The following is a 14251-nucleotide window of genomic DNA, read 5'->3' on the forward strand; positions in this document are numbered from 1 at the left end:
CTGGCCCGGGGGTAGTGTGCACTAAGTCACCTGTCACCGGCACGGTTTTCTGCCGTTATACTTTAGACTACTCTGACCATAGATGTCAGGTGCTTTGTCTAGGCCTCATCAGCCAGATTGTTTGTATCAAACAATCTATTTACGTCCGATTTTTATTCGGTCGGGGCTTTGACTGTTAGTCGGCCTCTGTTCCGGACCAGGGATAGTATGGGACGGGGCTTTGACTGTTAGTCAGCCTCGGTTCCGGACCAGGGATAGTATGGGACGGGGCTTTGACTGTTTGTCAGCCTCGGTTCCGGACCAGGGATAATATGGGACGGGGCTTTGACTGTTAGTCAGCCTCGGTTCCGGACCAGGGATAGTATGGGACGGGGCTTTGACTGTTTGTCAGCCTCGGTTCCGGACCAGGGATAGTATGGGACGGGGATTTGACTGTTAGTCAGCCTCAGTTCCGGAACAGGGATAGTATGGGACGGGGCTTTGACTGTTAGTCAGCCTCTGTTCCGGACCAGGGATAGTATGCACTCAGTCAACTATCACTGTTTTTTTTTTCTTTTTTTTTGCCTGATTTTTAGACTTTGTAAGGTGAGCAGTTATTTGCTAGGGTCAAAGTGCCTTGATGACCCTGATAACTTTTGGGTTTTTTGTGTATGGCTTTCTCAGCTTTGCCCGGAGCCAGGGATAGTATGCGCTTAGTCATATATCTCTGCTGGATTACCTAACTTTGCATACTGGGTGTCAGGGATATCTGTTGTGTAGGGGTGGTTTACCTCTTGATTTTGGATTATACATATCCTTAATAGACCTGGTTGGATATTTTGTTCACATCTTTTTAAACTAGATATTTTATAGACATCTCCTTACATATGGCGTTAGACAGGCGCTCTTTAATTAGAGCCGTGGTGTATTCACTCAGAGTGGCATTACTTAACACTCTGTATTGGTTGATTTGACAACATTTTATGTTACTTGGACCATTAACCTAGGTGGTTTAACATTTTCATACTTAGTAGGGAGTCCTTCGATCAGACATTTGCGCTGGATAAAGGGGGAGCTGGTTTTCAACAGTTTTGCCATCTCTGGAAAGAAATTCTGATGATATTAGTATTAGATTCTAGATCTTTATTGATTGGAGACTATGGGTAACGACTTATGGTTGTGAGGCTGATGCACTAACTTTTATACTTAGGTTTTTATCAGTGTTGTTAATATACAATGACCTACAGTATATTTTCCCTTGTTTCGATTGAAATTGTTTGGGATTTTTAGCAACTATTTTGTGTATAATTTTTTAATGCATACATACAACATGGGTCTTGATTCCCGTTTAAATGCAATAGGCTCATCGACCCACGATTTGCGGTAGTCTTAGTTTCCAGCATAGTGTAATATACACATGATTGACACGGATATCGGTATATTTAGTTCATTTTATTATTTAAGTGGGCCGGAGCAGAATTTGTCAGATTGTTCCATGGAGGTCTTTGTATATTTGGTTACAAAGCTGCACCAGGGGGAAACTGGTGACGATGAGGATTAGGGACGTGTGAGGAATGATGATGAGATGATGATGAGGATGATGATAATAGCGATGGTGATTGTGAAGAGGATGAGGAGGATGAGGCTGTCTGAGTCACATCTTATTGACAAGGAGTGAAGACAGATGGATGTTTATGAAGGTGAAAGGAGAAACTAATGTAGTATCTTAAACATTTTAATTGGTGAACAGGTCCGATTAGGCAATTGTCTTTCGGCTTGGGCAGGCATGCCTGTTATGACTGATGGGACTGGTCGGTTTGTCAGAACTTCAGGTTTCGGGCGTGTCCGATGTTGGTTTCTGGTGTGAACGCTGGTAGGAGTTAATCTCTTATTCTGTAATGTGAGTCACTTACTTTAGCCTAGTATGGGGATGATTCTTCCTGGTTTGAGTTCCAGTTGGTGACATTCACGAAGATTTTCTTTGTACTTGTTCGATTGTATTTAGGTGGGCTTTGTTGATTCGGGCTTGATTGATGCATATTCTAGTATTTATGCCTAATCAAGGCAGGATTAGCGGGTGTTTTAACTCACTCAATCCTAGAATTTTTTGCTACTTTTCAAAATTGGATATATTAAAAATGAGCATATACATAGACATTTTCGTTCAACCACCATTAACATGTAAAACTAAAAACATTAGCTTTGATACTACGCCTATAATTTGTCGCATATAATACGTAATAAATAGGCATGGGGCAAAAGTAACCCTGTTAAACTACGGATATAGTCAGTTTTAGGGTTGAGCGAGTTAATGGCCTTAGGGATGGATCCAGAGGCCTTATGAGTTATAAACTGTCGCCTCTATGTTATGGAGGTTCTGATCCCAGCCCGAGGACTTGCTTGTTGTCTACGTGCCATCATCGCTGCTACGTGCTAATGTTTGACTTATATTATTAGCTTGTGGTGTTACTGGAATGATTATTATAGTCCGACTCCCATGTAATTTTGACGTCATTTAAGACAATTGCGTCGACTGGTGTTTTGTTGTTAGGAGTGGCCAGGGAACATAAATACTACCCTGTTGGTTGAACTGTTGTATAAAATCAACGATTTGTTCACTTTTGGTGGTATGACCATGGCCTTCACTTTTGACTGAAATATTTGGTAGAGTCAGGCTATTTTACGGAAGCTACAGTTTAGGTGTTTCTGTAGGGTGCATGCATGTGTAACTCTGGTTATCAATTACTCTCTTCGTACAACAGACCTTACCCTATTGTCACGCAGGGTGGTATGCATTAAGTATAATGGATTCGTTGATTTGGACTAATAATGTAGCGGATATTTCATTATATTTTACGATTCATTTAGTTAGTCTTGAAGCGATAATATTTTGTGGCTTTTTATCGTTTTACATCGCGTGCTACTATATGACTTTGAAGTCTCATATGAATTCACAATTCGACCAACTGTGTTGTAGAATGGATAGATAAACGATACTTACCAAAGTTGAAGTTTGTCTGTTATTCTACAACACTGGTCGATTGTGAATTCATTTGCCCTCCCTTACCATAATTATCATAATATACCCTCCCCTCTAGTTCTGTTGATAGATTTATATTATCTTCATACAATCCATGAGCAGTTTATGTTAGAGTTGGGTAGTATCTGGGCTCATATAGTAGCCCGCTCAAAATTTAAAGTGTGATCGGTAAATGGATGGTTCATCACTCAAATGAATTCACAATCGACCAGTGTTGTAGAATAACAGACAAACTTCAACTTTGGTAAGTATCGTTTATCTATCCAGTATCATCACCACCTGCAAGAACCCATGGGCCTTTGTCTGCTTGGATGATATCCATATCAGTTATCTATGATCCTTTTCCTGTCACGTGGTTCTACACTAGTGATCTCTCTGTCGTATTTCGATAACGATCTTCTCATGGTTGATTGTGAAATTCCAAAACCATTGCCGTCGTCTTTAATGGCTTATCGATTGTTACAAGAAGACTTATTTTCGCAGCTTTACGAGAGTGGAACCGATAGAGATTCCGTACCGTATCATGTTGTTGAAGAGCCTAATATGTTTTTAGAACCTTGCCCTGTGAAACGTTCATGCATAGACAAAAATTTGGCAAAGTTATATAAACAGTGTTTGTTAATTTGACAATAATGAGTATACAATCACTATTTCAAATGATTTAAAGCGAGAGATTTCATATCAGTCTTTGGTAATTGCGACATGATGTAGATAATATGCCATAAATAATAAATTCAAAATTTAATACAAACTACATAAGTGGTATGTTTATAACACTTTAAGCGAATTATTATTATTTAGTAAGAAGTATGACGTGAACTCATAATCACTACGTCAGCACAAGATTTTTTAAATTAAATTCATTCATACTTTGTGGTGCGTAACCTGTTTTCCTTTTTTTACAGTGTAAAATTTCTAATTTTATGTCAGCTGTTTTAAATTAGCTTTTTATAGTCTTAAATAAGAAAACTTTTTAAATATGGCATTAATACGGTCCAAAATCAAGATTCAGTTAAGACAAATTGATTCAGAGGTTGACACAAATTTTTACAACTTTTGCTAGAGGGACAGCTGAGAAAAAAAAAACCCCAGAAAAACACGCCCCATTAATAAAAAATCTGACTATATTTTTTATAATAACAAATTCATGCTTTTCAATTTACCTCAAGTACGTAATTAATGGATTTGGACAGTTGAACGTTTTTGTTCTGTTTTTTTTTTCGTATTTATGAGCGTCATATTTCCGATTGTTGCCAAAAGTCTCGATTCAAGCTTAAAGTTAAAGCTTATCTTTAAAGTTAAAGTTTATCTTGAATATGCCTTCTTAAAACAATCATTTGTGTGATTGATGTAACATTTTTCAAGATGCCTTCAGGGAAAAAAGTGTTATCTTCCCGTGCTGTACCGTAAGGCACAAAGCAAATAATGCCATAAATCCGCTTGTTGAAGATTTGAAATAGTGTGCATGAATCAGTGGTAGACAAAGCAAGAGAGGAAAATGCAAGAAAAATAAAAACATCCCCCCAAAAGACATGTTAAGGTACAACCTCTGAACGGTATTCAGAAGATCTGAGGTTCGATCCTCATTCCAGGAAGGCTGATTTTTGGGAGGTTTTTAAAAAAATTTTTATTGTAGTTGTAGATCTATTTACATTTCTTGCTTTGTCTGGCACTGTTTCATTCACACTTTTTCAGATTTTTTTAATCGTACCTGCTCCCTTATTTGTCACTTAAATAAATTCGCTTTAAAAACTTCCATCCCCCCCCCCCCCCCCCCCAAAAAAAAAAAACCCCAAGAAAAACAAAGCAAAAGAAAACAAAACAAACAAACAAAAAAAAACCCAGCAAAAATCAAACAAAAGACAAAGTGTGTTCTGTTAAATCACATTATTTCAGTTAGTTAAAATGCCAGCAGAATACTTTTGTCTCCACTATACTTTTTTTTTTTTTTTTGAGAGGAGGGGGAGCGGGGGGGGGGGGGGGGGGGAGGGGGGATTGTTCTCAAATCCTTCGATTTCGAGTCTCCAGACATTCACACCTCACGAGCCGATTAGATTCAGTTTTTTAAAAAATAGTTTTTACTAATAAAAATGTTTACTTTTATATTAAGGGACGGTTTGGGTCGAAATAAAAGGAGAATCCTTCAAAAAATTGATTTTGAGATTTTGGTAGAAAACGATAGAAATAATATTATTGAAGTTCAAATTCTTAAAGTAGACTATAAAGGCACGAAAAACACAGTCGAAAAGGGTACATCTAGTAGTAAGAAAAGTGTGAAAAACGGAAAGCTATTTTTCTATTTTCTCAATGTCATTTTTCTAAGGGTATGGGATACTGTGTCAAACGTCTCTCTCATTCTATTCAATGAAATTGTCTGAAAATTTCCAGTTATCACAGAGATATTGTAGTATGTCGCCATAGAGTGATTTTTAATAAGGTATGTGTATTTTGAATTATAATCCAAATTATGAATTTTTAACATAAATTTTGTCATAACATTTTGATTCTCAACTTTGTACTGTTCTAATAAAAATCTCTCTATGGTGACACACTATGGTACAATGTTGATAAGAGGGAAGAATATGGAGGTCATTCCTTCATTAGTTTTTATGGAACGTTTGGCACAAGATTGTTATATTTTTTTTATGCCAGACCCTCAAATTATGTCGCAAAACGGGTATTAACACAGATAAATTATATTTTTCGCCAAAATGTTTTTAAACCTATAATTAGGTACGATACAGAATGATTAAAATTAAAACCATCCAATATAGGTAATTTTTTTTTTTTTAGAAAAGACCCAAACTGCCCCTTAATAATATGTCGTTTGTTTTTTTCCGCTGTTGTAACGTTTAAAACGACATTTTCTACTTTCATTGCCCTTATTTGATAGTTGAAGTAGTATAAGAATAAAGCTGAAACCTTCCTCTATAAGACGATACCAAATCTAGCTCTGTACGGTTTTTGAAGACCGAGGTACTAATTATTGAATGGCCCGGTTTAAAAATAGTACTTTTACTTTTATCGACGCGTGACGCAAAATATATTATAGGGTTGTTTTTTTTCAGCCACAAAAATGACGCCTATTGTGGTATCTATAATATATTGATGCAAGTGCAAGTCTAAAATGTTACCACAATCAAACCCATTCATTATGGGAACAAGATTCTTTTCTCATTTTGGTCTGTGTGACGAGTGATTTTGTTTAACTCGCGCCTCTATTTCAAGACCACTTCAAAATTTAGTGGACAACAATATTTGCGAAGGGAAATTAACACCTTGAGTTAAAACACTCAAAACATGGATATTTTTTTTTCTCCACTAAAGCCCAATATTAACATAAAATGGCTCAAAATTTTGCTAAAGGCATTTGGTTAGATAAAACGGAACTTCCCCCATTGTACAACGGAATGCTATCCTACCACTCATTCTCCGCCTAAGGCTTATTAATTGTTCAATTGCCTGCCTATTGTCTGCATATCTCCTGCTAATTGTCCTTTCCAAACAAGACTTCAGGTGTGTTAATGCCCTCAGGTTTGCGTCTCGTTCAAGGGTAGCTAAAATCGCAATTAATATTCTAGCTCTCCGTTATCTCTTACCCAGTTGTTAATCAAAAGCATCTGAACGTCATTGGCTATCTAAATAGGAACGTTCTTTCTGATTGGCTATCCCCATAATTGTTTGGCGTGGCCTTATTTTACAAAACCAAATTTGTCTCAGAAGTGAGACACACACACTAAGAATCCCAAGGAAGAAGGACCGATTTTTAAACTTCAAACTTGTAAAAAGTTCAACTATCTCTCGGTTGATCGTAACTTATTATTGGTTAACTTATTCAAAGTGGAACGAGATATTACTGTGAATTCAATGCTTAACCTACCATTACTGTTATCATTTGTGTATATTTATTTGTACTTTATTCTATGGATGTTCGTAATTTGAAATACTTGTACAAAACTATTATCTATAAGTATTTTATAATATAGTTAACATTTGTTTATGATCCATGCTATTATTTCCATTTATATTCAATATGTATCAATATGTATATTGCATGATATCTGTAATCTATCGCCAATCCCCGGCCACACATCATAATCACAACTAAAATTTATAAATTATAAAATATAAGAGACATAACCCTGTTAAATTCACACAATGTAAGATAGCTCAACTGTCAGTTGATGTTTGATGCAAATGCAAAACTGTAACCATTATCATGGAGTTACTGCTTCTCCTTGCCTTTGGTCGGCAAATTAAAGCTATTATGATGTGTCGCTCAAGGACGACCCGGTGGCGAAAGACAAACTAGATTTGGCTCTAAGATCTTTTTGTTTAACTCTTAATTGAAGGTCCCTGTCTAGCATCCTTGCCTAGTGCCCAGTCCATGCCTAGCACCCAGTCCTTGCTTAGCACCCAATCCCTGCTGTCAGTCCTCGCCGACATCAGAACCTTCCTGTCAGCCCGTAGACACACCACACTGTTGTGAAGTCAAGAAAACCCTGGAACCAGGATCCAACCCTTGAACTTGCTGATACAGCTCATCCTGAGAAGGGTACCAATCAAGCAAGCCGGCTGGATTAAAGATAAGCCAACCGGGTTTATACCATTCCAAACCAATTCTTTCTTAATATCAGTTTACAGTTCCATTTGTGGGTGGGATCTTTTGACCTTCCTTATTGGGCAGAGAAATTAGGGAACTGGCACCATGACCAGTGTAAGATAAAGATCTGAACAAGGATGTATGAAACGGTGCCTGACAAAGCAAGAAAGAAAAATACAAGAAAAAAACAAACATTCCAAAGAATCAATCATCCCCTATGACTGATTTTTTTTTTTGTATGTTTTTTTCCCTTGTATTTTTATTTGTTTTGTTTGGCACAGTTTCATACACACTTGTTCAGATCTTTATCTTACACTGGTGCCAGTTCCCAATAAGGAAGGTCAAAAGACCCCACCCAAAATGGAACTGTAACTGATATTAAGAAAGAATTGTTTTGCTCAAGTCAAGGTAAAGTTTATGTCAAACCAGATACATCCAGCGATATTGCTAGTCAGGCAGCCAATTGCTCATTTATTTACAAAATTTAGGGCCACGTTGTTAAACTAAAAAAAAAAGAGAAGATAAATGGGGATTATTATTATTACTATTTAGTGGCCGTTTAAAAAAAAAAAAATTGCCTCCAAATATATAACTTACACAATTGTTAATGGCTTATAGTCTTTTGAAAATCATATTTTTAATAACCGATCTGATCTCTGGCTCTCAAAAAATAACTAAAGACAGAAAAGAGAGATCAACCGCTTACAAAATGCTTTTATAAAAATGAATTGATGCAGTACAAAAAAGTCATAATTTATTTCACAGCTACAAATAAGAACAATCCAAATATGTATGGAGAGGCTTGTCTAAAATTTACAGTTCATTGCCAATGTTTTTACAGCTACATCTCTTTATTTGGCTTCTTATTCTCTTCTCTTAACATTAAATGCCCATTTTTCAAAAAGTCTGAAAATCTTTGGTCATTATTTTAATAACAATTAGTAAGTAATACATACTCTAATGATTATAGATATGATGTATAATTCTTGAAGACGACGTGCACTTATTTAGAGGTTTGATAACCCAATTCAATATCAGCTCTTTGTTATAATGGAAATCTTTGAAAATTACACAAAATAGTCCATTACAACAATGTTAAACCAGGCCCTTAATGCATTCAAATGTCAGACCTGCATATATGTACACGTCACTTGAAGATAATAAAAATTAATGGATGCTTCTTTTGCCTTGATATCCACACTATGATCGATGTTGTACCCAAGTTAAATGCATTGAAATAAAAAAAAATGATTATTATCTTGATCCATGACAAAACAACTGACATAAACAATTTCAACTAACTTTATGATCTATCTCGGACAGGGAAACCATAACCATAACAATGCCATCGAATAAAAATAAAGCGAGATGGCTTCGTACATTGAGTACATGCAATTTGGTATCTGCTCTGAACGACAAAGATAGATAGTAAGCAAGGAGCCGATTCCAGATCCAGCACCTGTGACCTCGGATGACGAGAGTAGTTTAGCGGCTGATGGGCGATCATCATCGGTAAAACCCATCAGCAAAAATTACTCATTTTTGGATGATCCCAAGTCTAAAATCACCACGATCATGGATTATGATCTATTATAAGGTTTTGGAGTTTCCATGTAAGATAACAATAAAGGTCTCAATGTTGTAAGTTGGAAGACTGAAAACTGAAAATTGTTATAAAGTCTTAACTCACTCAACCCTAACACCGAGTATACCCGTAGTTTATCCGGGCTACTTTTACCACATGCCTATTTATTACATTTTTCAAATTATAGGCGTCGTATCAAAGCTAATGATTTATGTTTTTGCATCGTTAATGAAAGTTGAATAAAACTATCTATGTACATGCTCATTTTTAATATATTTTTTCAAAATTTGAAAAGTAGAAAAAATCTCTAGTATTGAATGAGTTAAATCAGCCTATGGGTTGAACATTTACAGGCCAGGACTAAACAGATATGCACAAATACACACAAACACACACTCTCTCTTTCTCTGTCTATCTATCTATCTATCTATCTTTTTCTCCCAAATATTGTTTATTATTTTATTCTGAGATACAATCAGATGTGTGTAGTATACAGCAAATCTATCGTTGCATATTATACATAATGAATAAAAGATAAAATCATCAAAAACTTTGGAGTGGAATGTGACAGGCAAAATTGTTGAGGTGGGAAAAACAAGGATTTATTGTTTATATGAAATAGTTTACATTTTATTTATTGTATTTATTAATAATTTTACTGTACTATATAAGAAGATTAGATGACACCTGGTAAAATTGATACAGATTAGTCATCATCACAGGAGCTGTTAAATATGACCCACCGACTCAAAACGGTATAATGACAGGACTGTAAAGACGGGAAAATATGAATTTATAACCAGAAATGAGAGATTTGCACAAAAAAATTGCGATGCAGAAAGAAGAAGAAATAAAGTTCATATGGATCATAACTGTAAAGCGATTAATATATTCTTAAATATATAAATTCACTTTTCGTCACCTTGTTCACCACCACATAATACCGGATTGAGACGATGGGTTACAAATATGACACAGCTGTCAGATTTCCATCATTAGACCTTGGTCCTTACAACAAGGAATGAATCAGAAAACATTTCAGTAAATCTTTTCCTCTGTATCATCTAACTGCTTTTTGGCGAAATGAAGAAAAACCTTGTGAAAAAAAAAAAATTAAAAGTGAGTCAATTTGAGTCCATTTAATTAAATAAGTAAGGAGACCGATCAACATAATTCTTAATTTTCTCATTTTACAATAAGCAAAAAACATCAGTAGAAGAAAGTATCCTAACTATTGTATATATATGACTATTACAGCAGATTGATAATAACAATTATTTTGGAGGAGTGACAGGGATCCCATACCGTACTGCTCTACATTGTGGACAAGCTTGGAGTTGTGGATTTTTAAGCTATCAATGGTTGGCTTGACAGATTTAAACAGCAGCACAGCATTGTCTTTAAAGTAGCATGTGGCGAGTGTGCTTCAGTTGAGGCCACTATCGTTGGTGAATGGAAAAATACACATTCTAACATGGTTGGCACTGGTCAGCACATTGCATCTTAATTTTCTCGCCATGCCCACCTTTTCCCCCATCTTTAATAACCCGAAATAATGACAGCCCTGAATAAAGACATAATTTTCCAATCCCCGGAGATGTCGTTATCCAAGAGTTGCACTGTAATAACAAAGATAATAATAATAATAATAATAATAATAATAATAATAATAATAATAATAATAATAATATATAATAATAATAATAATAAGAAGAAGAAGAAGAAGAAGAAGAAGAAGAAGAAGAAGAAGAAGAAGAAGAAGAAGAAGAAATTATGCCTTATGACTAATAATAGTGCACAGCATTTGTATAAAGCATTTACTTAATAAAGCCTAGCTCATTGCCGTAAATAACCAAAACTCAATATTCTCATATGAGCACATAATAACGTTATTCTTTGATGACATTTTTTGACATGAAGCCCAAAACAGTTAAGAAATGTTATATCAACATAAATATTTCATAATGTGATGTTTCAAAACATTCATTCAAAGATATGTCAAGTTAAATTGGATTAAAGTTTGGGCCCTTTTTTGTTCAACCTCATGATTAATTGTGAAGAAACGAGAGAAACCCTATAGGAATAAATTGAGAAACAAATGATAACTTACTTGCTCCAAGGAGCTCTGGCTAAAGTTATATTCCTCAAGTTCATAGGATTGTTTACCTATCGGGAAAAACACATACACACAAAAAGAAATAAAAGTAACATTTACTAGAAAACACCTTGAACATGTTTATGCACACATGACAATTCCAAATCGAGATATTACTAAAGTCTAGATCATAATGTGTTTCAAAAACAAAAGCATTTTCCACTCTTTGTTTCATTACTGAATCAATCAACTAAAAAGATGAGGCAGGCTGACTTTTGGGATGTATTTTTTTTTCTTGTACTTTTTCTTTCTGCTTTGTCTGGCACTCTGTCATACACACTTTTTTCAAATCTTTATTTTAGACCAGTGCCTGCTCCCCAATTTGTCACTTTGATAGGGCCAGTCAATCCATGCACTTCATAGGATGATCATCCACTGGTTATCAAATGAAGTATTATGAGATATGACATAATGCTTATTTTTTTAAAGCATTTCGGCACAGTAACAAAAATAAACTGAAAGTATAATATCAAAATAAATTTGAGGGCTAATATACTTAAAATTCAGAAACCTGCAGACTTAGCAAAAGACTTAAGTTGAATTGGTTACAAATTGAAAAATTTGACAATTGGTCTTATAAATCTGACAAATATAGAACAAAAACTGTTATCAATCATTTGTAAGTGTACTCCCAAGTGTTATTCGCCAATTTGCATAGATGAAAGAGAGAGGGAACGGGAATACCCCTCTCAAGTGCATGATGGACGGTGCCCCCGTTTCAAGCCAAAATAAATTCCAGCAACCCTTGTAGCATATTCCCTGACTACGGACAGAGATGCATATACGAGATGGAAGTCGGTTTGGACGAATTCAATCCCTCAAGGGGGCAGCGACATACACTCCACTCCTTGAAACTAGGTGAGAAGTTTCCAGGCTTCTCCACCAGTAAGAGGAGACACTGGGTGGTAACGAATCGGCTTCGGTCAAGAACCTGCCTCATGGCAAAATCGCTTCATCAATGGGGACTTTCCACCTGTCCAACATGTGCCCTATGTGGGAAAAAACCCGAAACTGCAGAGCATCTAGTTGAACGGTGTGTTGTGACAAGGCTTCCTGGTGGGTTTATGATGGTGCACAAATGCGGTGAAGAATTCGCTGATTGGGTCGATCGTCATAAATAGTAGTGTGAGCACCATTAGAAGCTGCTGCCAATTTGCAGGGACAGCCACTTTAAAGAACGAAGAACAAGAGTTATTTTAGCATACAAGAGTGCACTAGATATAAAAGTAGAGTGTCTTGATTCTCATGGACATGAATTTAAGGCACAATACAAGGAATGGGTAAATGTCAATATGACTGGGAGTTTTGCTGATCAGAGTGCATACTTAATAACGCATGGATACTGTGAACAAAATGAAGCTATCATAGGTTCAAACCCCAGTGCTGTCAATTTTTATGTTTTTAAAAAAGTAGACAAGCACATAAAATAATCATTTAAGTAGGATCCACCTCATTATAATATTTTTTTAAAAAACAACTTTAGAACGGCTATACAAGAGTGATAAGCGTATCTCGACTTAATTTTCTAATTATAAGATCTTATCAGATAAAAAATGAACAAAAATGAACTATGATTTATGAAATATTTCTAAGAATATGAGGGAAGACATGATGATCTAAAATGAGGCTCACATATTTCCAGACTGGCGAATACAGTCCCTAATGACGAAATGTTTTCCTTTGGGATGGCATACTGGGCTCTCTCCATGAATCGCTCCACTTGTTCCATATCAGGAAAAATTTCTCTAAGGTGACCCTCCAATCTGTTCATTGATTCCTCAACATTTAATAATTTGTTGTAGGACAGTTTTACTTCCAATGTGTAACCAGAGCCAAATTTCTCCTTTAAGTGTTGAATGGAACCTAGACATCTATTTATGAACATTAAAAAGAGTTCTTGAGCATTAATGATATCGTAAATACGCATTATATCATTGTTAAAAATATTATGTTACACTTAAATTTACTTACGAGGTTAAAGCAATTTTAAACTGGTAAATACTAGGAAAGTTATTTGAAGGTTGGAGTCGTGTATCATTGCTATTAAAGACTAGATGACAATTAACAAAATAAAATTAAACAATGAAAAAAACTGAAATACAATAGTTAGAAAACAGTTGTTCCAAAACTATAATATCGTCTACCCATATTAATATTGTAGATTGTAAAATAAGAATATCTAGAAACAGTGTCTGAAATCTTGGTGTTTATTTTCACAATAAAATTAATATGCAAACTCATTTTTCTAAAATTATTCAAAATTGTAATTTATATTTTAAGAGAATCTCCAGTGTAAGATGTCTGTGTTGGATATTGATATAACGAAATTATTAGTTTCTTCTCTTATACTTAGTAGAATAGATTATTGTAACGCACTTTTGTCCGGTCGCCCCAAGTATTCTATCAATAGATGCAGAAGATACAAAACAAGGCAGCCAGTATTGTTACTCTTAAAAACTCGAGAGAGCACAGTACTTCTACTCTACATGATCTTCACTGGCTCCCTCTTCACTACAGAATAGAGAACAAAATTCTTTTATATGTCTATAAATGTATTACTTACTTACAAGACCTTATTACAGTCTATACACCTAGTCGTGAGTTAAGATCACCAGAATCTCTTTTAATGAAAGAAATAAACTGCATTAATAATTTTGACCTAAAAGCTTTTAACTGAACAGCTCCACGTCAGTGGAACTCTCTCAGTTTTAGAACAAAATTTGCTCCTTGTGTTCTAACATTTAAGAAGCACCTTAAGACTGAAATGTTTTACAGGGCATTTTATGACTGATTTTAAAAATATTTACATACATATTATGTGTGGGCCTGTATGTGTGTGTGTGTGTGTGTGTGTGCGTGGATGGGTGATTGTGCATTTGAGTTAATTGT

At 35.3% G+C, this 14251-nt stretch overlaps 1 protein-coding gene across 6 annotated transcripts in view; it reads right to left on the reverse strand.

Annotated features, from left to right (window-relative positions):
• Positions 1-9459: 9459 nt before the first annotated feature.
• The window catches only part of LOC144972794 (cholesterol transporter ABCA5-like), a 151631-nt gene continuing 146839 nt past the window's right edge, over positions 9460-14251 (reverse strand). For all 6 annotated transcript variants that reach the window (XM_078914440.1, XM_078914442.1, XM_078914439.1 and 3 more), the window contains 3 exons: positions 12995-13233; positions 11318-11373; positions 9460-10302 (listed from right to left, as the gene is read on the reverse strand). In XM_078914440.1, coding sequence (XP_078770566.1) covers positions 10246-10302; positions 11318-11373; positions 12995-13233 — 352 coding nt within the window. In that variant the 3' untranslated portion in view covers positions 9460-10245. The remainder of the gene's footprint in view (positions 10303-11317; positions 11374-12994; positions 13234-14251) is intronic.

Source organism: Berghia stephanieae, chromosome 5 (genome assembly GCF_034508935.2).
Source record: "Berghia stephanieae isolate SIO BIC M18660-M18661 chromosome 5, UCSD_Bste_1.3, whole genome shotgun sequence".
In the NCBI taxonomy this organism is placed as follows: domain Eukaryota; kingdom Metazoa; phylum Mollusca; class Gastropoda; order Nudibranchia; family Aeolidiidae; genus Berghia; species Berghia stephanieae.